Genomic DNA, 14,042 nt, shown 5'->3' with positions numbered 1-14,042 from the left:
CAAGCTAAACCACACTGCGAACAAAATAAACTCAGGAAAAAAAGAAACGTCCTCTCACTGTCAACTGCAAACTTAACGTGTAAATATTTGTATGAACATAACAAGATTCAACAACTAAGACAAATTAAACAAGTTCCACAGACATGTAACTAACAGAAACGAAATAATGTGTCCCTGAACAAAGGAGGGGGGTCAAAATCAAAAGTAACAGTATCTGGTGTGGCCACCAGCTGCATTAAGTACTGCAGTGCATCTCCTCCTCATGGACTGCACCAGATTTTCCAGTTCTTGCTGTGAGATGTTACCCCACTCTTCCACCAAGGCACCTGCATGTTCCCGGACATTTCTGGGGGGAATGGCCCAAGCCCTCACCCTCCGATCCAACAGGTCCCAGACGTGCTCAATGGGATTGAGAACCGGGCTCTTCGCTGGCAATGGCAGAACACTGACATTCCTGTTTTGCAGGAAATCACACACAGAACGAGCAGTATGGCTGGTGGCAGTCATGCTGAAGGGTCATGCCAGGATGAGCCTGCAGGAAGGGTACCACATGAGGGAGGAGTCTTCCCTGTAACGCACAGTGTTGAGATTGCCTGCAATGACAACAAGCTCAGTCCGATGATGCTGTGACACACCACCCCAGACCATGACGGACCCTCCAACTCCAAATCGATCCCGCTCCAGAGTACAGGCCTCGGTATAACGCTCATTCCTCCGACCATCACCCCTGGTGAGACAAAACCGCGACTCGTCAGTGAAGAGCACTTTTTGCCAGTCCTGTCTGGTCCAGTGACGGTGGGTTTGTGCCCATAGGCGACACTGTTGCCGGTGATGTCTGGTGAGGACCTGCCTTACAACAGGCCTACAAGCCCGCAGTCCAGCCTCTCTCAGCCTATTGCGGACAGTCTGAGCGCTGATGGAGGGATTGTGCGTTCCTGGTGTAACTTGGGCAGTTGTTGTTGCCATTCTGTACCTGTCCCGCAGGTGTGATGTTCGGATGTACCGATCCTGTACAGGTGTTGTTACACATGGTCTGCCACTGCGAGGACGATCAGCTGTCCGTCCTGTCTCCCTGTAGCGCTGTTTTAGGAGTCTCACAGTATGGACATTACAATTCATTGCCCTGGCCACATCTGCAGTCCTCATGCCTCCTTGCAGCATGCCTAAGGCATGTTCACGCAGATGAGCAGGGACCCTGGGCATCTTTCTTTTGGTGTTTTTCAGTCAGTAGAAAGGCCTCTTTAGTGTCCTAAGTTTTAATAACTGTGATCTTATTTGCCTACCGTCTGTAAGCTGTTAGTATCTTATCGACTGCTCCACAAGTGCATGTTCATTTATTGTTTACGCTTCATTGAACAAGCATGGGAAAGTGTTTAAACCCTTTACAATGAAGATCTGTGAAGTTATTTGGAGTTTTACAAATTATCTTTGAAAGACAAGGTCCTGAAAAAGGGACAGTTCTTTTTTTGCTGATTTTACTTCTAACCCAGTATCATCAGTCATCTGTGAGTTTACCATAAGCTGTAAGACTTTGCAGTTGAAGAGATCGTTGACAGCCTCCTCACAGTCTTTATCCATCTTCAGCACCTGTTGCATGGCTTTCTCCGCCTCACTGTACCTCTCCACACAGACACACGCACACTTACCTTCAGTGGTCTGCATAACCATATTTTATATAGTTGATAAATAACCACAAGTGCAGAATATGTACCAGAATAGGACAGTTGTGCGGTGCCATGAATACAGTGAATAGAAGAGGGTGTGTACTTGTGTGAGGAGGATGACTCCACTGGTTAACTTACAGTGCATTCGGATAGTGTTCAGACCTCTAGAATTTTTCCATTTTGTGTTACGTTACAGCCTTATTCTAAAATGGATTAAATCGTTCCCCCCCTCATCGATCTACACACAATACCCCATAATGACAAAGCAAAAACAGGTTTAGACATTTTTGCTCATTTATAAAAAATACAAAACTGAAATATCACCTTTACATAAGTATTGAGACCTTTTACTCAGTACTTTGTTGAAGCACCTTTGTCAGCGATTACAGCCTCGAGTCCTCTTGGGTATGACGCTACAAAACTTGGCACACCTGTATTTGGGGAGTTTCTCCCATTCTTCTCTGCAGATCCTTCAAGCTCGGTCAGGTTTGAAGGGGAGCGTCGCTGCACAAGTATTTTCAGGTCTCTCCAGAGATGTTTGATCGGGTTCAAGTCCGGACTCTGGCTGGGCCACTCAAGGACATTCAGAGACTTGTCCTGGGATCTCTCTGTACTTTGCTCCGTTCATCTTTTCCTCGATCCGGACTGGTCTCCCAGTCCCTGACGCTGAAAAACATCCCCACAGCATGATGCTGACACCACCATGCTTCACCATAGGGATGGTGCCAGGTTTCCTCCAGATGTGGCACTTGGCATTCAGGCCAAATAATTCAATCTTGGTCTCATCAGACCTGAGAATCTTGTTTATCATGGTTTGAGAGTCCTTTAGGAGACTTTTGGCAAACTCCAAGCAGGCTGTCATGTGCTTTTTACTGAGGAGTGGCTTCCGTCTGGCCACTCTCCCATAAAGGTCTGATTGGTGGAGTGCTGCAGAGTTGGTTGTCCTTCTGGAAGTTTCTCACATCTCCACAGAGGAACTCTGGAGATCTGTCAGTGACTATCAGGTTCTTGGTCACCTCCCTGATCAAGGCCCTTCTCCCCCGATTACTCAGTTTGGTCAGGCAGCCAGCTCTAGGAAGTGTTCTTGGGGACCTTCAATGCTGCAGAAATGTTTTGGTACCTTTCCCCAGATTTGTGCCTCGACGGATAATTCCTTCAACCTCATGGCCTCATGCCTTCCCTGTGGCTCGGTTGGTAGAGCGTGGTGTTTGCAAAGCCAGGGTTGTGGGTTTGATTCCCACGGGGGGCCAGTACAAAAAAAAAATGCATGAAATGAAATGTATGAAAATGTATGCATTCACTACTGTAAGTCGCTCTGGATAAGAGCATCTGCTAAATGACTAAAATGTAAAATTGGTTTGGTTTTTGCTCTGACATGCACTGTCAACTGTGGGATTTTTATATAGACAGGTGTGTGAATTTCCAAATCATGTCCAAAACAATTGAATTTACCACAGGTGGACTCCAATCAAGTTGTAGAAACATCAAGGATGATCAATGGAAACAGGATGCACCTGAGCTCAATTTAGAGTCACATAGCAAATACCTTATTTACAGAAGTAAATATTTTTTTTATTTTTATAAATCAGCGAAACATTCTAAAAACCTGTTTTTGCTTTGTCGTTTTAGGGTATTGTGTGTAGATTTATGAAGAAAAAACATATTTTATACATTTTAGAATAAGGCTGTAATGTAACAAAATTAAGAAATATTCAAGTGGAAGAAACAGCAGGAAGAAAACAGAAAAATTGACTGAGGCTGAAATTATTTGAATGAATATATTATGTACAAAAGGACTCATTGGCAGACTCTTTCACACATTTAAAATATTTTGTCAATTTGGAATGAACAGAGATTACATTGCTTGAGTTAAACGTTTTGGGGCGTACATAGTCATTAAAAAACACTTTCTCCTAAAGTTGGGACTCGAGAGAAATGGACTCATACTAAAACTGGGCTTAGCACATAAATACTTTATTAATTTCTAACTCATAAAACATGCATTTGCCCAAATTAGTGAATACTGTGTACTTGGGATCACTGAACTAAGAAAACATACTTCTGTGAGTCTTTTAAAGATAATAGTATAGTGTTTTCTCACATGACTTTATTCTAATATGAAGTTCTGATTTCTTTGACCAATCTCTACGAGGCCGGAAACCAGGCAACCACAAAAAAAGCAGAAACTCCCACCACATTTAATAACAATTCTTTCTCTCAACAGTTACTAAACAGATAGGGCTGATTTCCCAGACTAAGCTTAGTCCTGGACTAAAAATCACTTCAATGGAGAATATACATTGCACTACTACAAACCGGCCCAGAAAGTTCTAGCGTCTGGGGAGTCATCATTTGAATAATATACCAACCAACCACTATGGTCTCACAGGTAAAGCAAATATACATATAAATATGCAAATAAATAGCCTGTACTCGTCTGTACACACAGTTTGAGATATAGAGTAGTGTGGACTAAGAAAAATGACTTTTCCATTTCTAGTGGCAGCTACAGCTCCTCACCACGAGAGGCTTGTTTTGATTCACTGGGTCTCGGAGAAGTTATCCATTTGCATTTGAAGGCTTGAGTGCAGGAATAAAGAAACAGCTTACAGGTATTACCAGCGCAGACAGCCTTTGGTTGTCTAGAAGCATTCTTTGGTTCAGACTAAATACCGACATGGAAGCCTTGGGTCTACAGAATGGTGAAAATCTGAAGAGGAACACAAAAATGGGAAAGTAGGTGTAGTTCCGTGTCCAAAGCCTCTCCCCTACAGTGTTGGGTGTCACCCTCACTCGGACAGCTCTTGACAGCTTAAAAATGACACAGGGACAGAATGACAGCCTAACACTGCAGGGACAGACGATAGTGTGAGAAGAGCCTAAGAGGGCTTTACTGCAAAGTGGTGAACCCATTCCTGAAAACCAACCTCCAATAACTACTGTACCATTAGTAAAATCAGACAGATGTAAACCAAAGATGCAGCTAGCTTGGTCTTACATAGCTTCAGCTAGCCACTTTAGACTGCTGAGATGTACCCTCAAGCTTCGGGTCTTGCCTAGACATTCAGTGACACTGTCCTTTAATGGGACACATTGAGAAGGTGCAAGGTCTAGAGAGGGTAGATTGAAACAGAGAGCAAGAAACATATTTGGTTCATTTTACAAACAAGATGCTTATTTTCCAGATATTTTAAGGGCTGGCAAACTAAACTTTAAACAAACCCTGACAAACATAGAAAAACGTTTGTCAGTTCTCAGTGTCAAAATCACCCAACAGATTTGGAGTGTGCATTTCATCTGTTTGCCATCAGGTACAGTGGTAAAATGAAACATGGATTAATACATTGAAAAACAAGGTTATCTGTTAAATTGGTGGTACACCTCTCTGCTCCACTCACACATTGCAATGGCCCATTTAGCTAAGGCCAATAGCAGAGCCCATAGCCCACTGTATTGCAAGCCCTGGGCCATGTTCATTAGGGCATGACAAAGAAAACGTTTGAAAATGTGTGGCAAAGGAAAATGAGTGTTTCATATTGGAGAAATACAGGTAGTCCCTCTGTTTCAGTCCGTTTAATTCCATGTGGTGCTTAACTAACATGACCATTTTAGGAGGCAGGTTACTTAGCACCAAGGCAGAGTGGAAGGGAGGAACCTCTTTCTTATGGATGAACTGAAACGTCAGGTTGAATCTGCTGCAGGCTGGATGGCTGCTGGGTCTTTGGTGTGGTGGTCTGGGTGGTTATTGGTTCTCCTTTGGTGTGGACAGCATGGCTTGGCCTGGTCCGTTCTGGTGGTATTGGCATGGGAAGAGAGAGACATGGATGGGAGATGAGGACGAGGTGGAGAGCCCAGTTCCCTATGCCACAAACCCCAGACAGCAATAGGACTGACGTTAGCCGTAGGGATAACTGATGCCAGCCGTAGGGCTAGCTGTAAGGCTAGCAAGGTTTTAAGGCTTCAAGGTGTTGAGGTTCGTTGCCATGCAAAGCCTAAAGGCCCAGCTGTGGTCAAGGGGGACTGCTGATGTCTTCTGGTCCATTATTACAGTCCTAATGCGCTTCTATTATAGCACTCATTATGCTGTCCTCCATTTTATTAGTCTGAACATTCTCCTCCATCACAACAACAGTCCTACACTGTCCATTTAATATTGAGCCCATCGTCATAACGGGGTGCCAGTTTTTATAAAAGGCCAGAATTGAGGAGGAAACATTTCACGGTAAAGTCTACACCAGTTGTATTGGGTGCATGTGACAAATAAAAATGTATTCGTTTTGAAACGGTGCTCAGGGCTGCCAGGGCTTCCTGTCTTTGCCACTCTGTTCAGCAATGTGTTTGTAGCGACACTTGTCCCCAAAATGGCAGCCGGTGGTCCTCCAGAAGTAACACTCGTCTCCGTTCACTGGGCCACAACGTCTGGGACTGGAGAAGGGGCAAGAAGGTTAGAAAGTTACGAAAATGTGATTTTGGGATGAAATTATACAAAATGTTAAAGTGGGCCACGTAGCTCGTCGTCAACGGATTTCCTCTTGCTTTATTTTAAAGGGATACTTTATCTACTTCCCCAGAGTCAGATGAAGCCCTTTATCTACTTCCCCAGAGTCAGATGAAGCCCTTTATCTACTTCCCCAGAGTCAGATGAAGCCCTTTATCTACTTCCCCAGAGTCAGATGAAGCCCTTTATCTACTTCCCCAGAGTCAGATGAAGCCCTTTATCTACTTCCCCAGAGTCAGATGAAGCCCTTTATCTACTTCCCCAGAGTCAGATGAAGCCCTTTATCTACTTCCCCAGAGTCAGATGAAGCCCTTTATCTACTTCCCCAGAGTCAGATGAAGCCCTTTATCTACTTCCCCAGTCAGATGAAGCCCTTTATCTCTTTCCCCAGTGTCAGATGAAGTCCCTTTATCTCCTTCCCCAGTGTCAGATGAAGCCCTTTATCTCCTTCCCCAGAGTCAGATGAAGCCCTTTATCTCCTTCCCCAGTGTCAGATGAAGCCCTTTATCTACTTCCCCAGGTCAGATGAAGCCCTTTATCTACTTCCCCAGAGTCAGATGAAGTCCCTTTATCTACTTCCCCAGAGTCAGATGAAGCCCTTTATCTACTTCCCCAGAGTCAGATGAAGCCCTTTATCTACTTCCCCAGAGTCAGATGAAGCCCTTTATCTACTTCCCCAGGTCAGATGAAGCCCTTTATCTACTTCCCCAGGTCAGATGAAGCCCTTTATCTACTTCCCCAGTGTCAGATGAAGCCCTTTATCTACTTTCCCCAGAGTCAGATGAAGGCTTTTCATATGGAGTTTTTAACAAGATGGTGCTGCTGAGTACGGCTGGTTGGGAGGCCCTGAGGGGGGCAGTGCCGAGATTGTGTTTTTGAACACCTGTAATCTAGGGGAAAAAAATATCATAACAAATGTTTTTTTTTAACATAGTGGTGCTGACAGTCAGCAAGGTGGCACTGCGCCTCTCTTCCATTCTTTGGGTTGAACCCTGAGATTAACTTGTGGAATACGTTTTTATTTCCCTGTGTGCAGTTGCTAACTAGCATTAGCACAGTGACTGGAAGTCTATAGTAACTGCTAGCATACTAGTAGATACCATAGACGTCCAGTCATTGCACTAAGGCTGGTTAGCATAGGCTCACGAAACTACCTCCAACTTTCTTCATACTAGATCCAGACATAAAAAGGGTTCATCTGACTCTGGAGAAGTAAGGGATAGCTATTCCACCTTTTGCAGTTTTAGGTCAAGCGCCTGTGGGGGGGGGGGGCGCCATTTCACCTTTCACAGATCTCAGCTTTAAAAGGGTGTTTTCTTACCCAGCAGCTGCCTGTTGCAATGCAAGTGAGTTGGTCTTGAGGGGGATAGGCAGAACCCTCTGGCTGCGATGGTCTGGGTAGCGAACCACCAACCTTGTGTTCTCTATACTGTAGCCCTGTGGGGGAACACACATACTAATACATTAATGGCAATAGAATAGAAAAAGTTAAAACATACAGACATACAAAATAAAAAACAGAAAAAAAACACAGCATCTTATGAAGGCCACTCACGTTGAGTTTCTCCATGGCCCGCGATGCCTTGTTGGCGTTCTTGAAGTTGACGAAGGCACAGAACCGCTCGTGGAGAACTCGTATGCTGTCTATCTCCCCGTAAGTTTTAAAGAGGTCCAACAGGTGTTTCTCAGTCAGCTCAGCGGTCACGTTCCCCACCCAGAGAGAGACACACGGGGACCTGAAGGAGGAAGAGAGGCCGAACAGGGAAGAGACATCACTTATGTCCACACAGACAACAAGTTACACATACTTGTCCACACCAAATAAGGAAATCAAAAATGTATGTTTTTCTATTTTCTATGACCCCTGACCCTTATTGGGTCAATGAGATTGGCTAATATCCACCTACCCTGGCAAACCCAATGAGGAATCCTGGCTCACCACTGAGGAAAGAGAGAAGACAACTGAATTAGATCACACAAAACATCTACATTGCAGCAATAGCTCAGAAATGTGTTCCCTTTCCTTCCCATGTCATTTAAATTAGACTAATTCATGACATTGCTGCCCTCTAGGCTTAAGACGAGAAATTGCATGTTTTTCCATACCACTGGCACGGCCTGCACAGTGGTATGTGTCCTCACCCCTAGAAGCCTCAGGTGAGGTCAGCACAGCCTGTAGAGTGGTGAATCGCTCCAGCAGAGACACACTCTGTCCCTCCTCAAAACCCAGATCCTAGAGACAGAGAAGAGAGAGACGAGAGTGAGAGACAGAGTGAGAGGGAGCGCTTCCACCTAAAAGGAAGCGATTCCCAAACCTTCCATAACCTAAAGACAGATGAACCTGGTGAAGAGTCCCCTTAGCAAGCTGGTCCTGGGGCTCAAACAGAAACAGACGCCCCGGGACAGCAACACAATTAGACCCAACCAAATTAAGAGAAAACAAAAAGATAATTACTTGAGACAATGGAAAGAATTCACAAAAAAACAGAGCAAGCTGGAATGCTATTTGGCCATTAACAGAGAGTACATAGTGGCAGAATACCTGACCACTGTGACTGACCCAAACTTAAGGAAAGCTTTGACTATGTACAGACTCAGTGAGCATAGCCTTGCTATTGAGAAAGGCCGCTGTAGGCCGACCTGGCTCTCAAGAGAAGACAGGCTATGTGCACACTGCCCACAAAATGAGCTGGAAACTGAGCAGCACTTCCTAACCCCCTGCCAAATATATAACCATATTAAAGACACATATTTCTCTCAGATTACACAGATCCACAAAGATTTGAAAACAAACCCAATTTTGATAAACTCCCATATCTACTGGGTGAAATACCACAGTGTGCCATCACAGCAGCAAGATCTGTGACCTGTTGCCACAAGAAAAGGGCAACCAGTGAAGAACAAACACCATTGTAAATACAACCCATGTTTATGTTTATTTATTTTCCCTTTTGTATTTTAACCATTTGCACAGTTACAACACTGCATATATACACATAATGACATTTGTAATGTCTTTATTCATTTTGGAACTTCTGTGAGTGTAATGTTTACTTTTGTATATTATCTACTTCACTTGCTTTGACAATGTTAACATATGCTTCCCATGCCAATAAAGACCCTTGAATTGAATTGAGAGAGCGCGCGACAGACAGACAGACAGACAGAGAGACAGACAGAGAGAGAGCGGGCGAGGAGCGACAGAGAGGGAGAGCGGCGACAGAGCAAGAGCGGGCGAGGAGCGACAGCAATAGCGGGCGAGATAGCGGGCGACAGAGCAAGAGCGGGCGAGGAGCAACAGAGCAAGAGCGGGCGACAGAGAGCGACAGAGAGCGAGGAGCGACAGAGGGCGAGCGGGCGAGGAGCGACAGAGGGCGAGCGGGCGAGGCGCGACGCGACAGAGGGAGAGCGGGCGAGGAGCGACAGAGGGAGAGCGGGCGAGGAGCGACAGAGGGCGAGCGGGCGAGGCGCGACGCGACAGAGGGAGAGCGGGCGAGGAGCGACAGAGGGAGAGCGGGCGACAGAGAGCGACAGAGGGAGAGCGGGCGACAGAGAGGGAGAGCGGGCGAGGAGCGACAGAGGGAGAGCGGGCGAGGAGCGACAGAGGGCGAGCGGGCGAGGAGCGACAGAGGGCGAGCGGGCGAGGCGCGACAGAGGGCGAGCGGGCGAGGCGCGACGCGACAGAGGGAGAGCGGGCGAGGAGCGACAGAGGGAGAGCGGGCGACAGAGAGCGACAGAGGGAGAGCGGGCGACAGAGAGGGAGAGCGGGCGAGGAGCGACAGAGGGAGAGCGGGCGAGGAGCGACAGAGGGAGAGCGGGCGAGGAGCGACAGAGAGGGAGAGCGGGCGAGGCGCGACAGAGGGCGAGCGGGCGAGGCGCGACGCGACAGAGGGAGAGCGGGCGAGGAGCGACAGAGGGAGAGCGGGCGACAGAGAGCGACAGAGGGAGAGCGGGCGAGGCGCGACAGAGGGCGAGCGGGCGAGGCGCGACGCGACAGAGGGAGAGCGGGCGAGGAGCGACAGAGGGAGAGCGGGCGACAGAGAGCGACAGAGGGAGAGCGGGCGACAGAGAGGGAGAGCGGGCGAGGAGCGACAGAGGGAGAGCGGGCGAGGAGCGACAGAGGGAGAGCGGGCGAGGAGCGACAGAGAGGGAGAGCGGGCGAGGCGCGACAGAGGGCGAGCGGGCGAGGCGCGACGCGACAGAGGGAGAGCGGGCGAGGAGCGACAGAGGGAGAGCGGGCGACAGAGAGCGACAGAGGGAGAGCGGGCGAGGAGCGACAGAGGGAGAGCGGGCGAGGAGCGACAGAGAGGGAGAGCGGGCGAGGAGCGACAGAGAGGGAGAGCGGGCGAGGAGCGACAGAGAGGGAGAGCGGGCCAGGAGCGACAGAGAGGGAGAGCGGGCGAGGAGCGACAGAGGGAGAGCGGGCGAGGAGCGACAGAGGGAGAGCGGGCGAGGAGCGACAGGGCGGGCGAGACAGAGCGGGCACGACAGGGCGGGCGTGATAGAGCGGACGACAGGGCGGGCGCGACAGAGCGGACGACAGAGCGCGCGACAGAGAGGACGACAGGGCGCGCGACAGAGAGGACGACAGGGCGCGCGACAGAGAGGACGACAGGGCGCGCGACAGGGCGGGCGACAGGGCGCGCGACAGGGCGCGCGACAGGGCGGACGAGCGCGACAGGGCGGGCGAGCGCGACATGGCGGGCGAGCACGACATGGCGGGCGAGTGAGCGGGACAGCGCGGGCGAGCGCAACAGGGCGGACGAGCACGACAGGGCGGACGAGCACGACAGGGCGGACGAGTGAGCGGGACAGAGCGGGCGAGCGAGCGCGACAGAGTGGGCAAGCGAGCGCGACATGTTCCCTTTATCTAATATTAGATTTTTGGTATCAAAATTCAGTATCAAAATTCAGTATCAAAATATGCAAAAATAGAGAAACGGGGCAAATACTTTTTCACGGCACTGTACATGGAACAGCTGTGGGTCCCTGAGTAGTGGTGTGAAAAGCACTAAACCTAAACTTCAGTTTACCTGTCCTATGCTGCTTTTCATAAAAGAAAGGAGACTAGGAAACAGTTTAGGAGATCTGTAACAGCTATACATTGCCATTTCCCATACGTATCGTGAGCACGTTGGTAGCACATAGCCACGTGTGTGTGCAGGCTTGAACATGTACGTGTGTATTCAAAGATGTGTGTGTTCACCATAAGCTGTAAGACTTTGCAGTTGTAGAGATCATTGACAGCCTCCTCACAGTCTTTATCCAGCTTCAGCACCTGTTCCATGGCTTTCTCTGCCTCACTGTACCGCTACACACACACACACACACACACACACACACAGGAGGTCAACACACCTCAAGCCTGCATAAACATATATTATATAATTGGTGAATAATCACTATACGGAGAATTTGCATCCTATAGAATACAATAGAACAGGAGAGGACAGATATGCAGTCTGTGGTCCACCTTCATCCCAATGAGTGCACTGCCCTTGCGGAAGTGTCCTTTAGGCCAGTCAGGTGCCAGCTGGATGGACCTCTCAGCATCAGACAGGGCCTGGGGGTAGTGCTCCAAACAGCTATAACAGTACGACCGGTTCCCAAAGAACCTGGACGGACAGACAGATAAACACACATACAGAGACACACACACACACACATACAGAGACACACACACACACACATACAGAGACACACACACACGGTAAATTGTGGTTTATTGTCTATGTCATACTGTACCAATGTATTGATGTCGGCTAGATACAGTCAGCCTCCAGTATCTATGCTGCAGTAGTTTTTGTGTCGGGGTGCTAGGGTCAGTCTGTTATATCTGGTGTAATTCTCCTGTCTTATCCGGTGTCCTGTGTGAATTTAAATATGCTCCCGCTAATTCTTGCTCTCTCCCCCTCCCGGAGGACCTGAGCCTTTGGACCATGCCTCAGGACTACCTAGCCAGATGACTCCTTGCTGTCCCCAGTCCACCTGGTCGAGCTGTTTTCTAATATTTCTCTCTACAGCATCTGCGGCTATGAAAAGCCAACTGACCTGTTACATCCTCGACAACCACTGTGATTATTATTATTTGACCCCGCTGGTCATCTATGAACGTTTGAACATATTGGCCATGTACTGTTATGATCTCCATCAGGCACAGCCAGAAGAGAACTGGCCACCGCTCAGAGCCTGGTTCCTCTCTAGGTTTCTTCCTAGGTTCTGGCCTTTCTAGGGAGTTTTTCCTAGCCACCGTGCCTTTACATCTCCATTGCTTTCTGTTTGGGGTTTTAGGCTGGGTTTCTGTATAGCACTTTGACATCTGCTGATGTAAAATGGGCTTTATAAATACATTTGATTGATTGATATTAGGACAGTGACTCATTTTTTGTTGTTTCGGCTTTGAAATGATACAATAAGTATGAGGTTAAATTGTAGACTGTCAGCATTAATTTGAGGGTATTTTCATCGATATCAGGTGAATCGTTCAGAAATTACAGCACTTTTTGTACATTTTAGAGGAACAAAGGTATTGGGCCAAATTCACTTCTATGTACTAAGGAAATAAAAAGTTGAGTATTTGGTTCCATATTCCCAGAACACAATGACTACATCAAGCTTGTGACTTTGCAAACTTGTTGGATGCATTTGTTGTTTGTTTTGGTTGTGTTTCAGATTATTTTGTGCCCAATAGAAATTAATGGTAATTAATGTAGTGTCATCTTGGAGTCACTTTTACTGTAAATAAGAATAGAATGTTTCTAAACACTTCTACATTAATGTGGATGCTACCATGATTACGGATAATCCTTAATGAATCGTGAATAAGTGAGTGAGAAAGTTAGATAAATAAATATAATACCCCCCCAAAAATGCTAACCTCCCCTGTCACAACAAAAAAGGTGTCACTGTCCCAATACTTTTGGAGCTCACTGTAACTAGCGTATTGAGGTCAGAGGTCATGCGGTAGTAAGTGACATAATGCAGACATATAACAGTGTGATATTACCTGTAATCCTTTGGGTCGTATCTGATGGCTTCTGTAAACATAACGACGGCCTGAGAATACTGGCCCTCCTGCACCAGCTTGATCCCTTTTTCTACAGGGCACATACACAGCCAGAGGCTCAAATGTACAAACAACATCTGAGCATGTTTGCACAGCAAGGTGTGTGTGTGCACCCGTATGTGTTTGAGGGTGTGTACAGAGAGTAGTGTGTGTAATTGATCACTGCCCTAACGCTGCCACACCTGGATGGATGGATAAACGCACACACTCACCTGTCAACGAGGCGCTTCTCTTAGTCACAGCATCTGTTCCATTCACCTGAAGAAACCAGAACATGTTCCCGAAAAAGTAAGGCAAACACATTAATTCGTTCGCATATTAGCTCCCTAGAGTTTGTCCTACCTAGGAAGCTGTTTATTGTCACTGTAACCTGCAGCTTTAGGCCTGGGTTGCTGTTATAACATGCTAATAAGCACTTTGTGGAAATGTGTTAGATAAAAAGCAAATAGGCCTAGGATACATCAGTAAAATGTGACAGACAGACAGAGACAGACAGAAAACTGTTGGTAACCTCTGACCCAGTGACACAACTGACCGTGCTCAAGCCTGTGCACTGAGGCAGTGTATGTGTATATGTATCTATGCATGTGTGTGTGTGAGACAATGCGAGGTCAAACACATAAACGTTCCAATAACTGTTTACCATGCCTTCCAGATGCAGAGTTCACCTCACCTTAGGGAGGACATTGAACCTGCCACGGCCTACAGATATCAACACGATGGGAGACCAGATAAAAGCCTTTTGCTTATTCATGAAAAGACTGTTTTTATACAAACATACAGTACCAGTCAAAAGTTTACACCTACTCATTCC

At 47.3% G+C, this 14,042-nt stretch overlaps 1 protein-coding gene across 2 annotated transcripts in view; it reads right to left on the bottom strand.

Annotated features, from left to right (window-relative positions):
* Positions 1–3,428: 3,428 nt before the first annotated feature.
* Positions 3,429–14,042, bottom strand: part of LOC106577237 (uncharacterized) — a 33,814-nt gene continuing 23,200 nt past the window's right edge. For both annotated transcript variants that reach the window (XM_014155155.3, XM_014155156.3), the window contains exons 7-15: positions 13,441–13,486; positions 13,169–13,259; positions 11,636–11,777; positions 11,369–11,473; positions 8,305–8,395; positions 8,070–8,103; positions 7,718–7,898; positions 7,484–7,599; positions 3,429–6,089 (exon numbers count right to left, since the gene is read on the bottom strand). In XM_014155155.3, the coding sequence (XP_014010630.1) occupies positions 5,954–6,089; positions 7,484–7,599; positions 7,718–7,898; positions 8,070–8,103; positions 8,305–8,395; positions 11,369–11,473; positions 11,636–11,777; positions 13,169–13,259; positions 13,441–13,486 (942 nt within the window). In that variant the 3' untranslated portion in view covers positions 3,429–5,953. The remainder of the gene's footprint in view (positions 6,090–7,483; positions 7,600–7,717; positions 7,899–8,069; positions 8,104–8,304; positions 8,396–11,368; positions 11,474–11,635; positions 11,778–13,168; positions 13,260–13,440; positions 13,487–14,042) is intronic.

Source organism: Salmo salar, chromosome 18 (assembly GCF_965601325.2).
Source record: "Salmo salar chromosome 18, fSalSal1, whole genome shotgun sequence".
In the NCBI taxonomy this organism is placed as follows: Eukaryota; Metazoa; Chordata; class Actinopteri; order Salmoniformes; family Salmonidae; genus Salmo; species Salmo salar.
This window is presented reverse-complemented; position numbering and strand designations above follow the sequence as displayed.